Source organism: Pteropus alecto, unplaced genomic scaffold (genome assembly GCF_000325575.1).
Source record: "Pteropus alecto unplaced genomic scaffold, ASM32557v1 scaffold24, whole genome shotgun sequence".
Classification (NCBI taxonomy): Eukaryota; Metazoa; Chordata; class Mammalia; order Chiroptera; family Pteropodidae; genus Pteropus; species Pteropus alecto.
Window position 1 is genome coordinate 28,710,036 of NW_006439192.1, and position 18,767 is coordinate 28,728,802.

Below are 18,767 nucleotides of genomic sequence, written 5' to 3' on the forward strand. Positions count from 1 at the left end.
ATTACAGATAAAGCTTCTATGAACATTCATGTAGAGCTTGTGTGAGCATAAGTTTTCATTCTTCTAAAATAAATACCGAGGAATGTGATTGTTGGATGATATGATACGCTATATTTAACTTTATAAGAAACCATCTGTTTTCTAGAATGGCTGTACCATTTTATATTTCCACCAGCAATGTACGAGAATCCAGAGATCCAGCTGCTCTGCATCCTTGCCAGCATTCGATTCTGTGAGTACCTTTAATTTTAGCCATTCTAATATGTATTCAGTGACATCTTATCATGGTTTTAATTTGCATTTCTTAATGGCTAATAGCGGTGAATATCTTCTCATACGCTCTATTGTCATCTGTATTCCTTCTCTCACAAAGTGACTATTCAAGTCTTTTGCTCATTTCCTGATCGGTTTGTTTCTTACTCTTGAGTTTAGAGGGTTGTTTTTTTTTTTTTTAAATTAGTTTCAAGTATACAGTACATTGGTTAGACATTTATATAGTTTATAAAACGATCCCCCTGATTGCTCTTTCTCTCCTTTGGTTTTCCACCTAGCCAATACATTAATGCTAACTGCATTCCCTATGCCGTGCTCCCCATCTCTGTGATCATCTATCTACTACTAATTTGTACTTCTCTAACCCTTCACCCCATTCTCCCAGCCCCGCAAGAGTTGAGAGTTTTTGACATTAAGAGTGAGACCATTTTGAACAAAGTTATGCCAATTAATTTTAAAACTTACATAAAGTGAACAAATTTTGAGAAAAATATAACCAAAAATGGACCAAGAAGAAATTGTCTGAGTAGCCTCTTAACCAAAAAAAATATTGAATTAGTAGTGAAGTGTCTTTCCACTTTAGAAAGCACAAGGCTTTTCCAAGAAAGTTTTAATAAACATTCAAGGAACAAGTAATTCCAATCTTACACAAAAGAAAAATAGGAAACACTGCCTAACTCATTTATAAGGGTGGCCTAATCAGGCCATCAAAACTAAACAAAGAGACCATGATAAATTATACACTAAGCTCATTTATGAACATAGATTCAAAAATCTCAAACATGGTTAAATAAATTGCTGTACATAGAACTACAATGAAACAGTGAACAGTAGTGAAAATTAATGAACCACAGCCATATCCTTTAACACTGAAGATTCTCACTTCAGTCTTTTACAAAATGATGTACTTTAATAATGTCCAGCTTTTGCTTCCAAAAGGCAGTTTTTATGTCTTGTTATTTGTCAGTATTTCAAGCTGTGGTAACAAAATGGGTTGGTGGTGGAAACTGGGGAAGGAGGGGCTTCATTTTTAGCTGTGCCTGGGCACTTGTAAAATAATAAAACGCACTTGGCACAAATCTACAATGTTAGGCACTTCTCAGATTTTCCAAGGGCCATTTGCTACCTCTTCCTATCCTCACCTTTCTCATAATCACAGTTCCATCTCTTAATGTCTTTATGTGTTTTTAAGCATTCTGTCCCTGTGGTGGTCCGGGCACTAAGCTCCCCAGTACTGGCCAATCTCTGACAGAAATAACCACCTGGACTGCCCAGCTGCCCCCCTTGCGCCTCCGAGATTCTCTAAGACCTTGGATTCCAATTCAATTCCCCTTCGCTTTCTAACCCAAACTCTCAAGTCTGTGCAAGTCTCATCACCCTGTCAGAGTCTGTGCAACCTGGACCTTAGAGACAAAACATCTTCAAGCAACCTTACTTCGGCAAAACCAACGAAGACAGCCAAATACCAAATGATCGATCGCACCGTGCTGAGGCCGAGCGGGCAGGCCCGCGCCAACGTGTTTACGCCTCGCTTTGACGTCACACAAAGCGCCGGGAGTGGCTGTCAGGCTCATACGTCATCCGGCTACGCCGAGTTGGCCTTGGCTCTGCCCTTCTCGCAGGAGGCGGGAGGTGGAGCATCTGGGGCCAAGACCATGCCTAAGAGCGAGAGGTGTTCAGTGCAGCAGAGGCCCCTGGGTTTGGGATGAAAGGAGCAGGGCAGATGCAAAATCTGGAGCGCGCGGGGGCTGGGCGGTCAGTCAGCACACAGACTGGCAGCATGACCGGTGAGTGCTTCGGACCCTACTACAGCCACCGCAGCCTTTCGCTCTGCCCTGTGCCTCTGCAGCCGTTCAACTCCGGGTTCCCTGCTTTCCTCTTTGCTTGCAGTTCTGCCCCCCTGGATGTCTCCATGCCTTCCAGGGCGCGTCCCTGCCTCGGTCACCTGGATCCCCCTGGCCTGGCTGCACCTGCTTTTGAAGTCACTCTTACTGCCCGCCCTTCCCCCCTTTACTTTTCCTTCCTGGACCTAGAATGGGAATCGTGGTGATTGACGAGCTGAAAACTACCCAAACCGTGCTTTTGACTAGATTTCTAAATTAAGCGCACGCTGCTTTCCTGTATTTCAACTTCTTTACCCTCAAAGGTCACAGCATTTTTATTATGGTGTTCTAACCGCTGCGCTTGTTGCATCTCCACAGTCCAAAGAGAAGCTTGCTCCACCATGATATCAGATGCAAGGACTTTTCATAACTTCCTTTGCTGCCTTTGGATTGTTCCCATAGCTAGTACCCCCCCCCCCGCTTTTTTTTCTGTTTCATGTGGGCGGGAGAAAGAGGGCCCAACTTTGGAAAGTGCAGTTTCTTAGCAGTTTCATGCTAAGAAAGTTTTGATTCTCTTGTCCGCTTCTCTTTTTTCTCTTCTTCCTGCTAAAGAAGCTGAGCTAAAGCTACAGCACCCAGGTACATTGAGCTTAGTTCCTATTTTCATCATTAGTAATATTTTAAAGTGTCTGCCCTCTCTTTCATAGGTCAAATACCAAGGCTTTCTAAAGTCAACCTTTTCACTCTACTCAGTCTGTGGATGGAGCTCTTCCCAGCAGTAGAAGCCCAAAGACAAAAATCTCAGGTATATTTTTCCTCGGATAATTTTAACCACTTAGAAAAGCAATGGTCTAAAATTTTATTTTAGTGCTCCAGTTTCTGTCACACTTAAAAACAAGCTCAAAAACTCTACAATTTGCAAAATATTATTATGATTTAGTGTGATATTTGTAACTCCTGGCTCTAACAGCTCATCTTTCCACTCTAAAAATAGAGTAGTTACCCTCTGATTGTGTCATGTTTATGAGGTAGTAATGATATTTATGTGTCAATTTGGCCAACTAGATTATTGTCTGTGATGCAGGATGGCAGATTCCCCGGAGTGGAGAGAACTCAAGCCTGCACTAAGAGAGAAAAGGCTTCCTAGCTGAGCATGAGAAAGAATTCAAACACACGCCAAAGTTAGAGTCAAAAGGAAAGTTTATTAGAGAAGGGGTAATACTCCATAGACAGAACGTGGTCTCCTCTAAGAAGCAGAGACAGCCTAAGAGAGACTCAGAGAGACAAAGATGAGAGAGAGAGATGGAGACATTGAGAGACAGAGTAAAGACAGTGAGAGGGACCCCAGTCTGTTGGAGAATTCAGTTTATATATCATTCTTTAGTTTCTGTGAATTACAGTTTTCTTGTTTTCTGGTGTGGGGAAATGGGTTGTTAGCAATCCCAGCAGAAATCTTCCTTTGTTCTGCAGGTTTCCTTGTGGTCTGGCTGTGGGGCTGATCAGCATATAGCTTGATTTAACATTTTAGTTCTCTTGCTTCCTCCCTATATTATCTATACAACATAATTTATCACTCAATTGTATACCGTTGGCATTTCTTCCAGCAAACTGTAAATTACTTAAGATAGAGACCATGCCTTACTTTACCTGGTATGACCCTTAGCATCTACTCTTGTAATTGGTAATCTAGAATGCTGTTTGGTTTCTTGTTCCATGTAAGTAGTCCCTTTTTAGATCTCAAAAGATACGATCAAAGCAGGTTAGGAATGTATAGTAAGAATAATCGTAAAAGCCAATGTGTCAAAAGTATGTACAACCTACATTTTTTCTTTCTCCTGTCCTTGGGGTGCCAAAGTATTAGGTTCTTAACATTTTGGTTTGGTAGATTTGAAAGTTTGGAGTATTGTCATTAATTTTTAGGGGGCCAAAGTCATATTGTAGAAGATAGCATTAGGTTAAATTAAGCATTTAAGACATTTTTGAAAACAGAAGAAAAGGCGGGGAAATTACCTATGGCTTCTGACCATTCTAACAATATCACTTTTAATGTTTTAGTGCTTTCATTTAATCTTTTTTAAAGCACAGCTGGTTGTTTTTTTTCCTCTTATAAAGTTTTAATTCTATACTGCCTATGTTTATTGAAGTTTTCAACTTACCAATAATTCTGCTGAAAAGTTGCTTCAGATTTTCTTTCTTTACCGAATGACTTTTTGTAAACCCTTAAATTCCCACAATACTCTTATGAGATCATTCATAACCATCCTCTTTTTCATTTTTAATGTCTTCTTTACTGTGGATAAAGTTATGTGCTTGGAACTAGAGATACAAAAAGAAAAAACACAGCCCTTACTTTCTAATGCGAACAAAAACTAGGCATTTAAACAATTAAGATACAGTTAGATGGTGGAGTCAAATACAATATATAAACAGAGATGCTACTAAGACTGAAAACTGAGGGCCAGGCTTTAAATGGTCAAGTGAGGGAGAGATTCACAAGGTAGGTTGCATTTGCAGTGAGACATGAAAAATGAGTAGATATTTGCTGTGAGTACTCACAGACCCAGGAAAAAGCCCTGAGACTGAAAATCTACCTCTGCAAGTGGAGAACAGGGACAGACCCAAGAAAGAGGCTGGTCTCCAGTCTGGTAATTAATAGAGTTTATTAAGGGAAGCTTACATAGGAGGCATGTTTTGGATGACTACAATACAAAATGGATCCCTACGCACTTGGCAGGTACCAGAAAATTATACAGGCTAAAGAAGTAGACAGTCACAAGTACAAGTACGTGGATTCTACTTGACATGAGTGACCAGATCAGGACAACAACCTGTTCAGGAACCAACACGTAGCAGGAGGTGGGGGAGGGGTGCTGACTTATGTCAGAATGAGCATCAATTACCATTAGACAGTTTCCAAGGAGGGTTTGCTGAAAGCAACCTCTGTTCTTGCCAAGGTCCAGCTTTCGGGACAGACAGTGGTCGTGTCACAGAACAGTCTTTCCTTTACATTTGCCAAGCCAAGGAACTCCATATGGAAAAGCTTGTAGAAGTGAGGGAATTTGTAGTCCACATGTCAGAGGGTAATGCTGGGTGGAGGGAAGATACCGAAGATGAGTTTCGTAAGTACACAGGAATCAGAATGTAAAAGACATTTTTATACCTTGCAAGAGAGTTCAGATTGTATCCTGTAAGTATTGGGATTGCATTGAGAAATTTTAACAAGGACTTAGGGAATTCTCTTTTTAAATTAAGACTTTATTTTTTTAGAGCACTTTCAGGTTCACAGCAAAACTAAGGGAAAAAATACACGGATTTTTCATATACCTTCTGCCTCACACATGAATAGCCTTCCCTATTATCTGCATTCCCCCAGAGGGGTACATTTGTTTCAGCTGATAAGCCAACACTGACACATCATGATTACTCAGAGTCTATAGTTTACATTAAGGTTCACTCTTGGTGTTGTACATTCTATGGATTTGGACAAATGTATGACCTTTATCCATCATTATGGTATCATGCAGAGTATTTTCATTGGTCTAAAAATATTCTGTGCTCCACTTATTCATTCTTCCCCAGCCCCCAGCCCCTTATTTTTTTTTTTAGTGTCTCCATAGTTTTATCTTTCCCCAAATGTCATATAGTTGGAATCACACAGTATGTAGCCTTTTCAGACTGACTTCTTTCATTTAGCAACATGTATTTAAGGTTTCTTCTTGTCCTTTCATAGCTTTATAGCTCATTTCTTTTTAGCACTGAATAAGATTCCATTCTCTGACTGTTCCACAGTTTATGTATCCATTCATCTACTAAAGGACATCTTGGTTGTTTCCAAGTTATGGCAATTATGAATGAAGCTGCTATAAATATCTGGATGCAGGTTTTTGTGTGGACTTAAGTTTTCAACTCTTTGGGCAAATACCAAGTAGTGTGATTGCTGGATTGTATGTTAAAAGTATGTGTAGTTTTGTAAGAAATCACCAAACTGTCTTCCAAAGTGACTGTACCAGTTTGCATTCCACCAGCTAAGAATGAGAATTCCTGTTTCTTCATATCCTCTCCAGCATTTGGTGTTGTCAGTGTTCTGGATTTTGGTCATTCTAATAGGCACGTAGGTAGGTATCTTATTGTTGTTTTCATTTGCATTTCCCTGATAACATGTGATGTGGTACATTCTTTCATATGCTTATTTGCTATCTAATTTTCAGTGAGGTATCCATTAAGGTTCTCTGGCCCATATTTTAGTCAGGTTGTTTGTTTTATTCTTAAATTTCAAGAGTTCTTTGTATATTTTGGATAATCTTTCATCTGATGTCTTTTGCAATATTTTCTCTCAGTCTGTGGCCTGCCTTCTCATTCTCTTGATATTGTCTTTTGCAGAGCAGTTTTTAATTTTAATGAAGTCCAGTTTATTATTGATTTATTTCAAGGATCATGCCTTTGGTGTTGTATCTAAAAAGTCATGGCCATACCTTAGGTTTTTTTTCTATGTTATCTTCTGAAGTTTTGCACTTCGCATTCAGATCTGTGATCCATTTTCAGTTAATTTTGTGAAAGATGTACGGTCTTTGTGTACATAGGGAATTTACTTTTCATGATAAAATGATATCTCTTGAAATAGTTTCCTCTTCCAATTCTTATGTAAAATGTTTTATAAATAGTATGACATTATTAAAAATGTTATGCATTTTTATTCCCTATTTGTCAGCCACTACCCCAACCCCCACCCTGGCTCTACATATTATAACAGTTTTGAGAAGGCTCTTCATTGCCTCGTTCTTTCGACTTCTTGATAGTTTAGTATTATTTTGTGTAAGTAGAAGATTTTCAAACTATTGGATGTTTTGAGTTTGTTTGTTTGCAGATAAAATTTGTCTTGAAGATACAAATTAAAAGCAAACGTTTAGAAATTTAAGGCTTTTTAAAAATGCGTTTAAAAAGCTGGGCTTGTTAGTGTGAAGGAGAAAGAAACTTTTCTCTGCCCTTCTAGGTTCTTTCAAACTTTTCTCTGCCCTTCTAGGCCCAATAATCAAATGGACATGAGGCAGCTTAACAAGAGAAGGTGACCAAATTTAATTACGTACATATGTATGGGAACCGCACATATATGAGAGGTTCAGAGATAGAAAGGAAAAATGAGGTACATATGATGTTCTCAGCGAAGGATAAGGCAAGGCACCTTGAGACTTCAGAGGTGTGGAAGGTCATTCTCAGGATGATAAGAGCAGATGTTCAGTAATTAGAAGTTTGCCCTGCCCTATAGATTGGCCATAAAAAGTGATTTTTGGCAATAACTTTTATTATGGGCAAGGCACCTATTTTAAATTCTTTAAGGGTGAAGTAAAAGTTTCTCATGAGCCAGCAGGGTCTCAATTGCCTTCAGCTTAAAATAGTTTACATGCCAAAGTGGCATATCTTGGGAAGGCCTGTTCTGAACCCTTTCTTCAGAGATTGAGTACTAGTTTTGAAGAAACTTTTTTTAATATCAAAATTTGATCTCATTTTAATTCTTTTATATATATTAGTATACTGTAAGATGGATAGATAGATAGGTAGATAGAGCTATAGCTATATATCAAGAATACATCCTCTGCAGAAATTAAGTATTTTTGATAGGCATGTTAAAATAAATAAGTAATTCCAGTATTAATTGCACATGATGTTCATAGGGTTGAGTAAGACTTTTTTCCTATTAAGAAAAATGTTCTTCAAGCTAAAGTAATGTTTATTCCACTTAAATTTATTATTCTGCTTTTGCTATACAAAGTAAATCACAGAAACTCTAAGATGCAATTTGACATGTAATTGTATTGGAAACATTGCTTTTGACACTTTACCAGCCTTTTGTCTTTTTAAAATACAATATGTATTACTAAAGTTATATATGTTTATTATTTATAAAATAGACAGAAGAAAAAAAATTCCTCATAATTTTACTACCTAGAGACTACCGACATTTTTTTTGTGTTGTTTCTCAGTGTTTTTTCTCTATTCCCTTTACTCATTTGAGATTATTTAATTCCAGATCATCTCCCCTTTTCCACTTAACATAAGAAAATGCTTACACTATAATACTATTACAAACATTGGAGCAGTAACTTAGTCTAATGGTTTAAGAGTAGCCGGTGGTTTTGTAATTAGCCTGCCTGGGTTCAAATCCTTGCTCTGCCTTTTACTAGCTATGTAATCTTGGGTAACTTACTTTACCTCTCTGTGTCAACTTCCTCATCTGTAAAATGGAATGTTATAGTACATATGACATGGGGCTTTTATGAAAAAATAATGATTTCATATTTGTAAAGCTCTTAGTGCCAGGCACATACTATGTACTGTATTTATTATCATTTTGTATAACATCCCTCTGTATCAATGTACCATGTCTCTTCCCTTATTACTGCACATTTAAATTGTCTGTAATTTTTACCTGCCTTAGCGTATTATTAGCTAACAACCACTTATAAATAAATACAGTAGTCTCCATTTATCTGTGGTTTTGCTTTCTACGGTTTCAGTTACCTACAGTCAACCAAGGTTTGAAAATATTAAATGGAAAATTCTAGGAAGAAACAACTTATACATTTTAAATTGCACATCGTTTTGAGTAGCATAATAAAATCTTGTGCCATCCTGCTGTCCTGGCTGGGATGTGAATCCACACTGTATATGCTCTCCATCTGTTAGTCACTTAGTAGCCACCTCAGTTTCCGGATTGACTGTCGCAGTATCACAGTGCTTGTGTTTAGGTAACCCTTATTTTACTAAATAATGCCACATTCACATAACTTTTCTTATAGTATATTGTTAAAATTGGTCTATTTTATTATTTTTGTTAATCTCTTACTGTGTCTAATTTATAAATTAAACTTTATCGTAGGTATGTCTGTATAAGAAAAAACAATAGATACAGGGTTCAGTACTATCCACGGTTCAGGCATCCACTGGCATCTTGGAATGTATCCCCTGAAGATAAGAGGGGACTACAGTATAACTGATATCCGCGATTTTCTGTGTTGTCAAATGTACACACTGTGTGGGTGCTCCTTGAGGATTTTTCAGCAAGGTATAAATCAAGTATAAACACTTATCATTTTTAAGAATCCTGTCTAAAACTAGATAAATGAATGGGAGAGAAAGTATTGTTTATGAAACTTCTGGGGAAAAAACTCACAAAAGTTTTGGAATAGAAATCAAGCTCTGCTGAAAATGAGTGTCATTTAAAAATAATTATCTCTCCTATTGGTTCATAGTTTTTCATTTCGTTTAAATTAGAGTTGCCTAAATTTACCAGCCTTAGTTGCCTGAGTATTACTTTAGTATAGGAATTAGAATAGCTGCATTGTTCTCTCATTTTTCTCTACACATCACATATTGTCCCTCTCTCTCAACTCTTCTCATTTTGTCCTACTACCTATTTTCTTTTTTTTTCCTGCTACCTAATTTCATTATTAAAGGTCTTACTGTACTTTTCTAGAACAGAAGCAGTGTAGCATAATGATTAAGGCAATGGATTTGGGGCTCAGATCCTGGCATACCCATTTATTAGATGTGTGACCATGGTCAAGTTATTTAATCTACCTCAGCCACAATTTTCGCATTTGTAAAATAGGAAGAATAGTAGCTACCTCATAAAATTGTGAGGGTTAAATGAGATAATTTAGGGCTTGGTACATGGTAAACACTCAGTAAATGTTAGGTACTGTTGTTATTACCACTTATAATTGTCATCACACTGCTACCATTCAACATTTCACTACCAACATCATCACTTCTACTTTCTGTTCTGCTTGAATAGAAACTTCATTCCCAGAACATGACTTTTGTTGTAAACTTCCTAGAGGTCATAAGACTAAGATGTCAACATTCACCAAGTTTGCCATTCCAGCTTGCAAACTTCTTCGTGATTACATTAGGCCCACTCACATAATCCAGAATAGTCTCCCTATCTCAAGGTCAGGTGATCAGCAGCTTTAATTCCATCTGCAAGCTTGCCATGGTAACATAACATAGCCACAGGCTCCAAGGATTGGGGCTGGGAGGTCTTTGGGGGACTGTTATTCTGCCTGCCATAATCCATATCTAATGCTTTTGCTCCATCGTTTCTTCCCAAGTCCAGTTAATTTACCAGTGTTCCCCTTTAGTCTTTCTTAGCCATGGCCACACTCTGGACTTTTCTATGGCTCAAAACTGCCCTAACTCTGAAATCTTAAACTACAGAATTTCCTGACCACAATTTCTAGTCTTGTGTTTTAAAAAAGTATGCAGAGGCCAGAATAAAAAGGCCTCTTTTATTAGGTTAAGTAGTATTCTAAACAAAGCAGGAAGTCAATGCAGAGGTTCATTAAGAAAAAAAAAAGAATGGTCCAAAGCCAAGGAAACCAATCTTTAAATAGGAAATATTGAATTAATCATGTGTCTTATATACTAATCTTCCCCCTTCCCCCCACTCCCTTAATCTGCTTTTAATTAGGAAAAGGAAGAGGGAAAGCATGGACCCTTAGGAGATAATGAGATGGCCAGAGTATCTACTGACAAAAAACAGGTGGATATTTATGATTTTAAGAAAAGACATATATGCTCATGATGAAGCAAAAGGAATGGTGTATTTTAGAATAAGTCCCTCTTATATTCAGGTTCCCTGTTCCCACTTTCAAAGGAGTTTCTTGTAGACTCTTGTAAAAATTTTCTGTGCATTTACAAGACTAAACATGTCTCTCTCATAAGAAACAAAACCCCAGGTTATTCTATAATATGCTCCTACAATTTCCTCTTTTTTTTTCTAATTTTCACATTTTACTCTTGACACATTCCTATATTAGTTCATATATGTTGAGAAACACTCTTCCGTGGTTCTTTCAAATTCCAACACATGTTGCTGGTTTAAAGAATGCAGGGCCCTAACTGCTCTTTACCTAGTCCGTTTTTCAGAGTTGTGTTTGTACTAAACAACCTTGAGATTGAGGTAATGTCTCCCTCTGGGACAAAGCATGAGTTTGCTTACTGTCCAGGATCCCCAAGCTTGGTGTTCCTCTTCTCTGATATAACCTACGTCATGTCCAGGAACCCACATGGGCCCCTCTGCCTGACTCACGGGGATTTTGTGGACAGAACATGCTGCTTGCTGAGCTGTGAATGACAATTTTTTGTCTGTGACCCAGGAATTTCATGTCTTCTGCTAGCATCCATGAAACAGTAATAGGCTAACTTACTAACTAATAGGGTAAAATCAAACCCAGACCTGACAAGATGAACCTTATTCTTTTTAATATTGCATAATATTCCCTGTTCTTTTAACCTTTGCGTTTTCCAGAAAGATTGTGATACATCGAGTGTGGAGTAGAGGCTAAACATGTATATTTTGAAAGAAACTACCTTAATGATTCTGATGTACATTCCTGAAGATTTCCTGGTTAGTTCTGAGAGTCACAATCTAAAATACCCAACAAGAATATAGAAATAATTTGTCTCAAAATATTTAGATGTTTTTAATTACAAGAAAGGCAAAGGTAAAAAAGTAGTGACTCACCATTTGGGTAAATTTACTAGTTCATATACAAAACGGACCGCCCTCTTTCGCGTATGTGTTAGTGTACGACTCTGTGACTAGGATTACATAGATGACTTGCCAAGATGTTAGTGAAATGAAGCAAAATCAGGATCCAGAGCAGTGATTCACTCAAAAAGTTCAGCCTTCTGGGAGCTGTAGCCAGTGGAAGTACCAAAATGGAGTGCAGCTTAGGCTTTTATTTTGTTTTGTTTTAAGTTTGAGATGAAAAAAAAAATCTTTGTCTCAAACTTGATATTTTGGCCTTAGCTGGAAACAAAATGAAAAAAAAATTTTTTTCGGAGGTAAAAAGTACTCTAGACAAAAAAGTGGTAAATAAACTTGACCTAAATTTTATTAGCTGTTCTAATAAAAAATAAATTGATGAGTATGCTTCCCATTTATTAGGAACAATTTTTTAAAAAGTCTTTAGTGGTCAAGGTTACTGGCTTTCTCTCCATTTAACTACTTACAAAATTTAAAACTAAAATTATTCAATTGCAGCCATTTCCATTGGTCACAGTTGGTTCAGTTTAATAAAATGAGCTTCAGCATGCTGAGGTCTTTTGATAAAGCCTCATCAGTTCTTTTCCAAAATTACAAGGGGAAAGGGTTCACAAATTCAAGGTAATTTTAAAGCTTATTTTAAAAGCCAATATAGGTAGATTTTTCATATTCTAGATTTTTTTTTGGTACAAATATTGTAAATGAAAGATTTTTGTATTCCTTTTAAATGTCGTTATAGTTTAGGAGGTGGTCGGATAACTCAGAAATGGAATTCTATAAAATCTTATCTATTCTTTCTTTTTAGGCATTTCACAAAATATTCTTCATGGTGTCAAACATCAATACTCATAACCGAAACTGAAACTTGACTATTTTAGTGAATATAGCTTTGGTCTAATCTTTAAAGTGATTTCAAATGTGTCCTTTTGGGGATAACTGTAGAGTAAAATGCCTTTGAAAAGGAGGAGAAATAATGGATCCGGTTCTCAGCCCAAGTTCCCCTCGTATTGTAACAATGTAACAATCTGTTCCAAACCCAAGGACTGGGTTTACTTACTCTGTGAAAACAGCAAAGACTATTCTGTACAACTGATTTTTACCTTAGTCTGTTTATCTGTGATTGTTAACACCAGCTTTTTTGACTAGTTATCTGTATAAGTTAGGATACTTTAGGTTTAAAGTAATAACTCTTAAGAACCCCAGCCTCCAGCGCTTGAAGCATAGTTAGCCCCATCTACTACCTGTGGGTGGGATACCGCTGAGATAGCTCTAGCCTACTGCTCTGGCTTTGAGTTCTCTCTTCCTAACACCTGAAAGTATGTCTTACATTCTTTTGAGCTTGATTATGCATTTAAAAACATTTTTTTATTATAAATAATTTACATATTCGTGGGAGGTGGCACCTAATTACATTATTAGTCTAGGCTGCCGTAGTGCTAAAAATCGGTAGAGCCAGTCTTTAGAAAGAAGTTAAGAATTATCTTTATTTTAATCAGTATTTAAAGTATTTTAAAATTTAAGATGACCTCTGTTTTAGTTCTGCCTTTTACCATCTGTGGGTTTTTCAGAAATTATGTAAACTTTCTGGGCTTTGCTTATTCATGTGTAAAATCACAGTTTTCCAAATTTTTCTTTATGACCATCTAGAAGCCATTATAATACTTAAATAGTCCTAGACTAGATGCTGTAAGAAACAAGTCAACTTAACTTAGTTCTTGCTCTTTACTAGGTCAAAATAGATTCCTTTTTCACTAAGACAGATTAATGATAATTAAATGCTTAATTGTTTGGTTAAGAAACCCTAGATTTAAAAACAAAAAAAAAGGAAAAAAGAAACCCTAGATTTAGACCATTTCTGGTATAAAGTCAACATTAAACATTCAGAAAAATTTGGGGACCTAATAAAAAATGTGTACTATGTTCAGATAAAGCAATAAACACTAATTTTATTTTATTAATAAATCAAGTATAATTCATGATATCTTTAGCTACTATAACTAATAAATTATTATTTTGTATTTTAATGTAGGTGAAGAAAACTGGTCTTGTGGTGGTGAAAAACATGAAAATTGTTGGCCTTCACTGTTCAAGTGAAGATTTACATGCTGGGAAAATTGCTCTTATAAAACATGGGTCAAGGCTGAAAAACTGTGATCTTTATTTTTCCAGAAAACCATGTTCTGCTTGTTTGAAAATGATCGTAAATGGTAAGTGCAGATAAGGCTTTGTTGGGGATTGCTAGCATTTATCAGAAAACGGTCAGTGGAAACAGAGATAATTTAGAAATATAAAAATATCTCTGAAGACAGTTTGATATACTATAAGAGTCACAAAGTGTGAATTCTGGTCTCAGCTCTGTCACTACCTAGTTAGATGATCCTTCATGTATTAGTAGACTAATGTTAGCTATTAAAACAAATAAAACACCAACATTTCGGTGGCAAATATAATAGGTATTTATAACCGCTGTACAATTGTACCCCGTTATCCATGGGGGATACATTTCAAGACCCGCATGGATGCCTGAAACAATGGGTAGTACTGAACCCTTTATATATTATGTGTTTCCTATGTATACATACTTGTTCACTTAAAGGAAGCACTTTACAGTTTCTCTTTGGCACATCCGAATTACCAACATCCCTACTCTAGCGCTTTGGGGCTATTATTAAGTTAAAATGGTAGTTAAACACAAGCACTGTGATAGATACCATGATTCTGCAAGAGTCAAACTGATAACCTAGATGGCTACTAAGTGACTAATGGGCAAGGAACATACACAGTGTAGAGATGATTCACGTCACGTGGGATGGAGTGGGACCAGGAGAGATTTTGTCACACTACTCAGATTGGTGCACAACTTAAAACTTATGAATTGTTTATCTCTGGTATTTTCCATTTAATATTTTGGGACCATCATTGACTGTGGGTAACTGAAACCATAGAAAGTGAAACTGCAGAGAAGGGGGAACGACTGTAACAGCCCAGTGTGGGTGCTGCCGAACGGCAAGCAGCTTTGTCCACGTGGTTGATGCGTGGGCCTAGGCACCTTCTGTCCTCTTACGACTGCCATCCCCTAGGGCTTTGAGTCCTCTGCCTCCAGACTGAGAAAGAGAATAGAGAAGGCATACCTGCTCTTAAAAATGCTGGCCCGGAAGTCACACACATCATTTCTGTTCCTGTCTGTTGTGGAGCTGTGGTTCCTGGCTGGGCAGCTGCCTCCCAGTGACCACTACACTTTGGAAGGAGAAGCACAGTTAATGTATAGCCACCTGTCTCTGCCACACTCAGCTAGCTACTCACTAAGCCCTTTGTGCTTATGATTCTGTTTTTCCCCCAGGTAAGAATACAGACTATTTTCCCATTTTAAAAAATTATATCTTTTTTCATAGGCCCTGTGATACAGTGATTTATGATATGGATAATAGATCTGGTCTTCATCCCATTCTTGGCACAGACCAACTAAAACCCCTTGAAAATTTCTAAGTGATTAGAATGATAAAGGTGTCTTTTGTTATTCATATCAAGCCCCTGTCAACCATACCTCAGTTTCTGTTAATGAAGTCACTTTTAGAAAACCCCTGTGGGTGGGTCTTGGTTGCTGGGGGACCAATAAGTGATTAGAGAGTTGGAACTTTCAGCCTCACACCCTAAATCTCTGGGAAGGAGAGAGGGGCTGGAGTTTGAGTTTAGTTACCAATGGCCAATGATTTAATTAACCATGCTTATATAAAGCAGCCTCCTTCAGAGATCTTCTGGGGTAAAAAAATAAATAAACAAAAGGCTAATATAGTTCCTTATCCTTTCCCTCAAAGTGTTATTGGGGCCAAAACTAACAATTTAATGTAACATATCATCTAGTATCAAATGAGTGATACAGGCTGTAAGTGATAGATGATCTTAGAGGAGAAATTGTGATCCCTGCAGGTTGGCATGTTATGAAAGGCTAGGACTTAAGCTACGTCTCGATGGGTAGAGGAGGAGAAACACATCCCTGGTCATGGGACAGCACATGTGGGGTCATCAAAGTTCTGGGGGTCAGTGTTTGAAATGGAGAATTATTCTTGGAGAGAATAGTGGCAGATGGATTATAATGATAGGTTGGGGCTTTAGTGGAGGACTTTGGAAAACTGTATGGCCTTTAGGCTCTATCTTATAGAACAGAGGTCCCAAACTTATTTTGAAGAAGAGCTATTTTTATTTACATAAAATTCTTAAGAGTAGTGATCAGATCGGTGGTGAAGGCAGTGCCTTTGAACGACAGGTGGAAGCACTTCCAGAAGAAATGGTCAGCTGGCTAGAGCCTTCTGGCCTGCAACAAGTATTTCAAGCAGGTAGATATTATGATAGTTGTTAGATTCTACAGTCCTTCCCCTGCTTTTGCGAGTAGAAAACAGGTAAGATAGTGGTAGTGGCATTTTTTTTCTTTTTCCAATTAACTGGGCAGATTGGATATTTATTGTATCACTTGTGTTAATTAACCCATAAATCCTATTATAGATCATGTGGAACCAGTTGAAGATTTTTGAGCAGGATGTAACATATTAAGGTTATTGTTTGTTATCAAATTAGAACATGGAAAGATAAGTGGTTGAGAGCATAATTAGTAGACTGTTGCATTGGGCAGGGTATAAAATAGGTTTCAGAGGGTGGCATTGATGTAGAAAGGAAAGAATGTGAAAGAACCAAAACATTTTTTGACTGATCTCTTCTAGAGTCACGGGAGAAAACTGAATGAAAGATAGTTGTGTTTTGTGCTGACTATGCTGAAAGCACTCTTAATAGCCTCAGAGCCAAGAATTAGAAAAATAGGGGAGTGCAAGTTACTGACCACTACTGGATGTCTTTGAGTTAAGACATTTAAACCTGGCAAAAGAGATAATGAAGTGTTGAAAATTAGAAAGGACCTACAATGGAAATGCTTTTATGTTAGTGTTAGACCCATATATAAATAAAATTGGCTATGTTAGATCAGTGTCATATCTTTGGAAGTGACATGGTTTAACCCCATGCTATAGCTAAATTACTCTAGTTACAATTATTTTCTAGTTACAATTATTACATCAGTTACATAGCAAACATTTCCAAAATACAGTGGTTCTCATTGTGATCTGTGGACTCCTAATATTCCACAAGGTCAAAAGTTTTCATAGTGCTGCTACATTTATACTAATGCACCAAAACAGTGATGAGTAAAACTACTGTTGCCTAATAAGAATCAAAGCAGTAGAAATCATTATACTCTTCATGTCCATATACTTGGAGTTAAAAAAAAAAAGGTTTTATGTAAGAATGTCTTAGATGAAACATAAAAGTTATTAGTTTTATTAAATCCCAACCCTTGAGTACACATCTTTATAATATTCTGTGTGAGAAAATAGGAGGTAGACATGAAGCACTTTTGCTACAAACCTGAGTATGAAGATTGCTTTATGGAAAACCACCTATGCAATTGTTTGAGTTATGAACTGAATTAGCCACTTTTTTCATGGAACACAAACTATAATTACTTGAACTCGGCCATTTGGCAGACATTTTCTCAAAAGTGAATGACATGAACCTGTTACTTCCAGGAAAACAACTGACAGTATTCGTTACCAATGATAAAATTTGAGTCTTCAAGTGAAAATTAGAATTTTTAAAAACTTGATATATCCACTATCATGAGCTTACAGCTTCCCAAAAGACTTAAAGACTTTTCTGGATGAGATTGTTGGTGACATTAATAATCAAATTTAAAAATATACATACTGTGAAAATTATAAACCAGTGTTTCTCAGATGACCAAAGCACAATGCTACAAAATCATACAATGAATGAAGGAACCATTCTAAGTGCAAAATAGACTAATGGACTTTAATGTACAATTCATTGATATGAGTTCAGACTCTATACTGTAACTAATCTTTAAGACACAGTCCTTTGTCAAATTTTTATGTAGTGTCAAAGAAGAATATTTACAACTACATATCTGTGTGAGGCTGGATACTTCATATACGTCAATGAAAACCTATCACAGCAGATTGAAAGCAGCAGCAGATTTGAGAATCCAGATGTCTGCTATTAAGCCAGATAATAGATTTGTAAAAATTTAAAACAGGGGACGGAAAAAAAATGTCATAGATGATAGAGGCTCTGTTCATCCCTCTGGCAACCAAATCAAAGTTGTGACAGAAACAAGAAGCAAATGGCAAGGAAAAATCGCCTGGGATCTAGGTGAACAAGTCATACAGCTAGAGAGAAATCTAAGAAATCACCAGAAGGTAGGATGGGCTGTGTCCATGAGCGGACTTTCGCAGTGACTGACCTGATTTCTCTGAGCACCAGGGCTGGTTCGGCTTATATGCAGGGACTTATAGGGGGACACTGAGTCATCGGAATGAGGGCCCAGGTGAGACTCGCTCTGTACAGAAGTGCTGGTGGTATCCATTGTTCCTCTGTTGAGCCCGCCCCGCTCCTAGTGAGCAGACTCAGTGCTGCCATAGCATCAAACTGGATAACAGAGGTCACTTCACCCAGAGGATTCTCTGAAACTCTGCCTCTCCCATCTCGCGGCTTCACCCAAGCCACATCCAGGTGCTCCTTGCTGAGCAACGCCTAGACTCACACTGGAGGCAGCTGCCTCGGTTTCTGGTGCGGCCTTTTGAGGCAACTCTAAGCACAGCATCTGTGGATTGCTTGCTGAATCTTAACAGCTGGACCCTGAGGGGCACAGGCTAGGGCTAAATTTGGCCTGCAGCTGAACCCCTCTCAAGACTGTGCCACTGAAAACCTACTTCACAGATCCACACTAATAAGACTGGGAGACTTAGGAGCTTTGCTTAGAACATAAAAACAGACATGGAAAGGCAGCCAAAATGGGAAGACAAAGAAGCAGAAACCATATGACAGAACAGAACAGAGATCCAGATATAATGGAATCAAGTAATCTAACATGCAGAGTTCAAAACACTGGTTATAAAGCTGCACAGTGAACTTATGAGAAGTGTAGATGAATTCAGTGAGAACTTCAACAAAGAGATAAGAAACATAAAAATAGAAATTATAAAAGAGAACCAGTCAGAAATGAAGAACACATTATCTGAGATGAGAAGTATATTAAATGGAATAAACAAAGTGAATAA

The 18,767-nt window shown here is 37.4% G+C and overlaps 1 protein-coding gene across 3 annotated transcripts in view; it reads left to right on the top strand.

Moving 5' to 3' along the window:
- The first annotated feature begins 1,852 nt into the window (after window positions 1-1,852).
- Window positions 1,853-18,767, top strand: part of CDADC1 (cytidine and dCMP deaminase domain containing 1) — a 45,928-nt gene continuing 29,013 nt past the window's right edge. Inside the window, exons 1-4 of one of the 3 annotated variants that reach the window (XM_015592908.2) lie at window positions 1,853-2,060; window positions 2,804-2,901; window positions 10,564-10,635; window positions 13,673-13,850. In XM_015592908.2, the coding sequence (XP_015448394.1) occupies window positions 1,979-2,060; window positions 2,804-2,901; window positions 10,564-10,635; window positions 13,673-13,850 (430 nt within the window). In that variant the 5' untranslated portion in view covers window positions 1,853-1,978. The remainder of the gene's footprint in view (window positions 2,061-2,803; window positions 2,902-10,563; window positions 10,636-13,672; window positions 13,851-18,767) is intronic. The other 2 variants (XR_003047601.1, XM_006916449.3) reach the window with 2 other exon arrangements.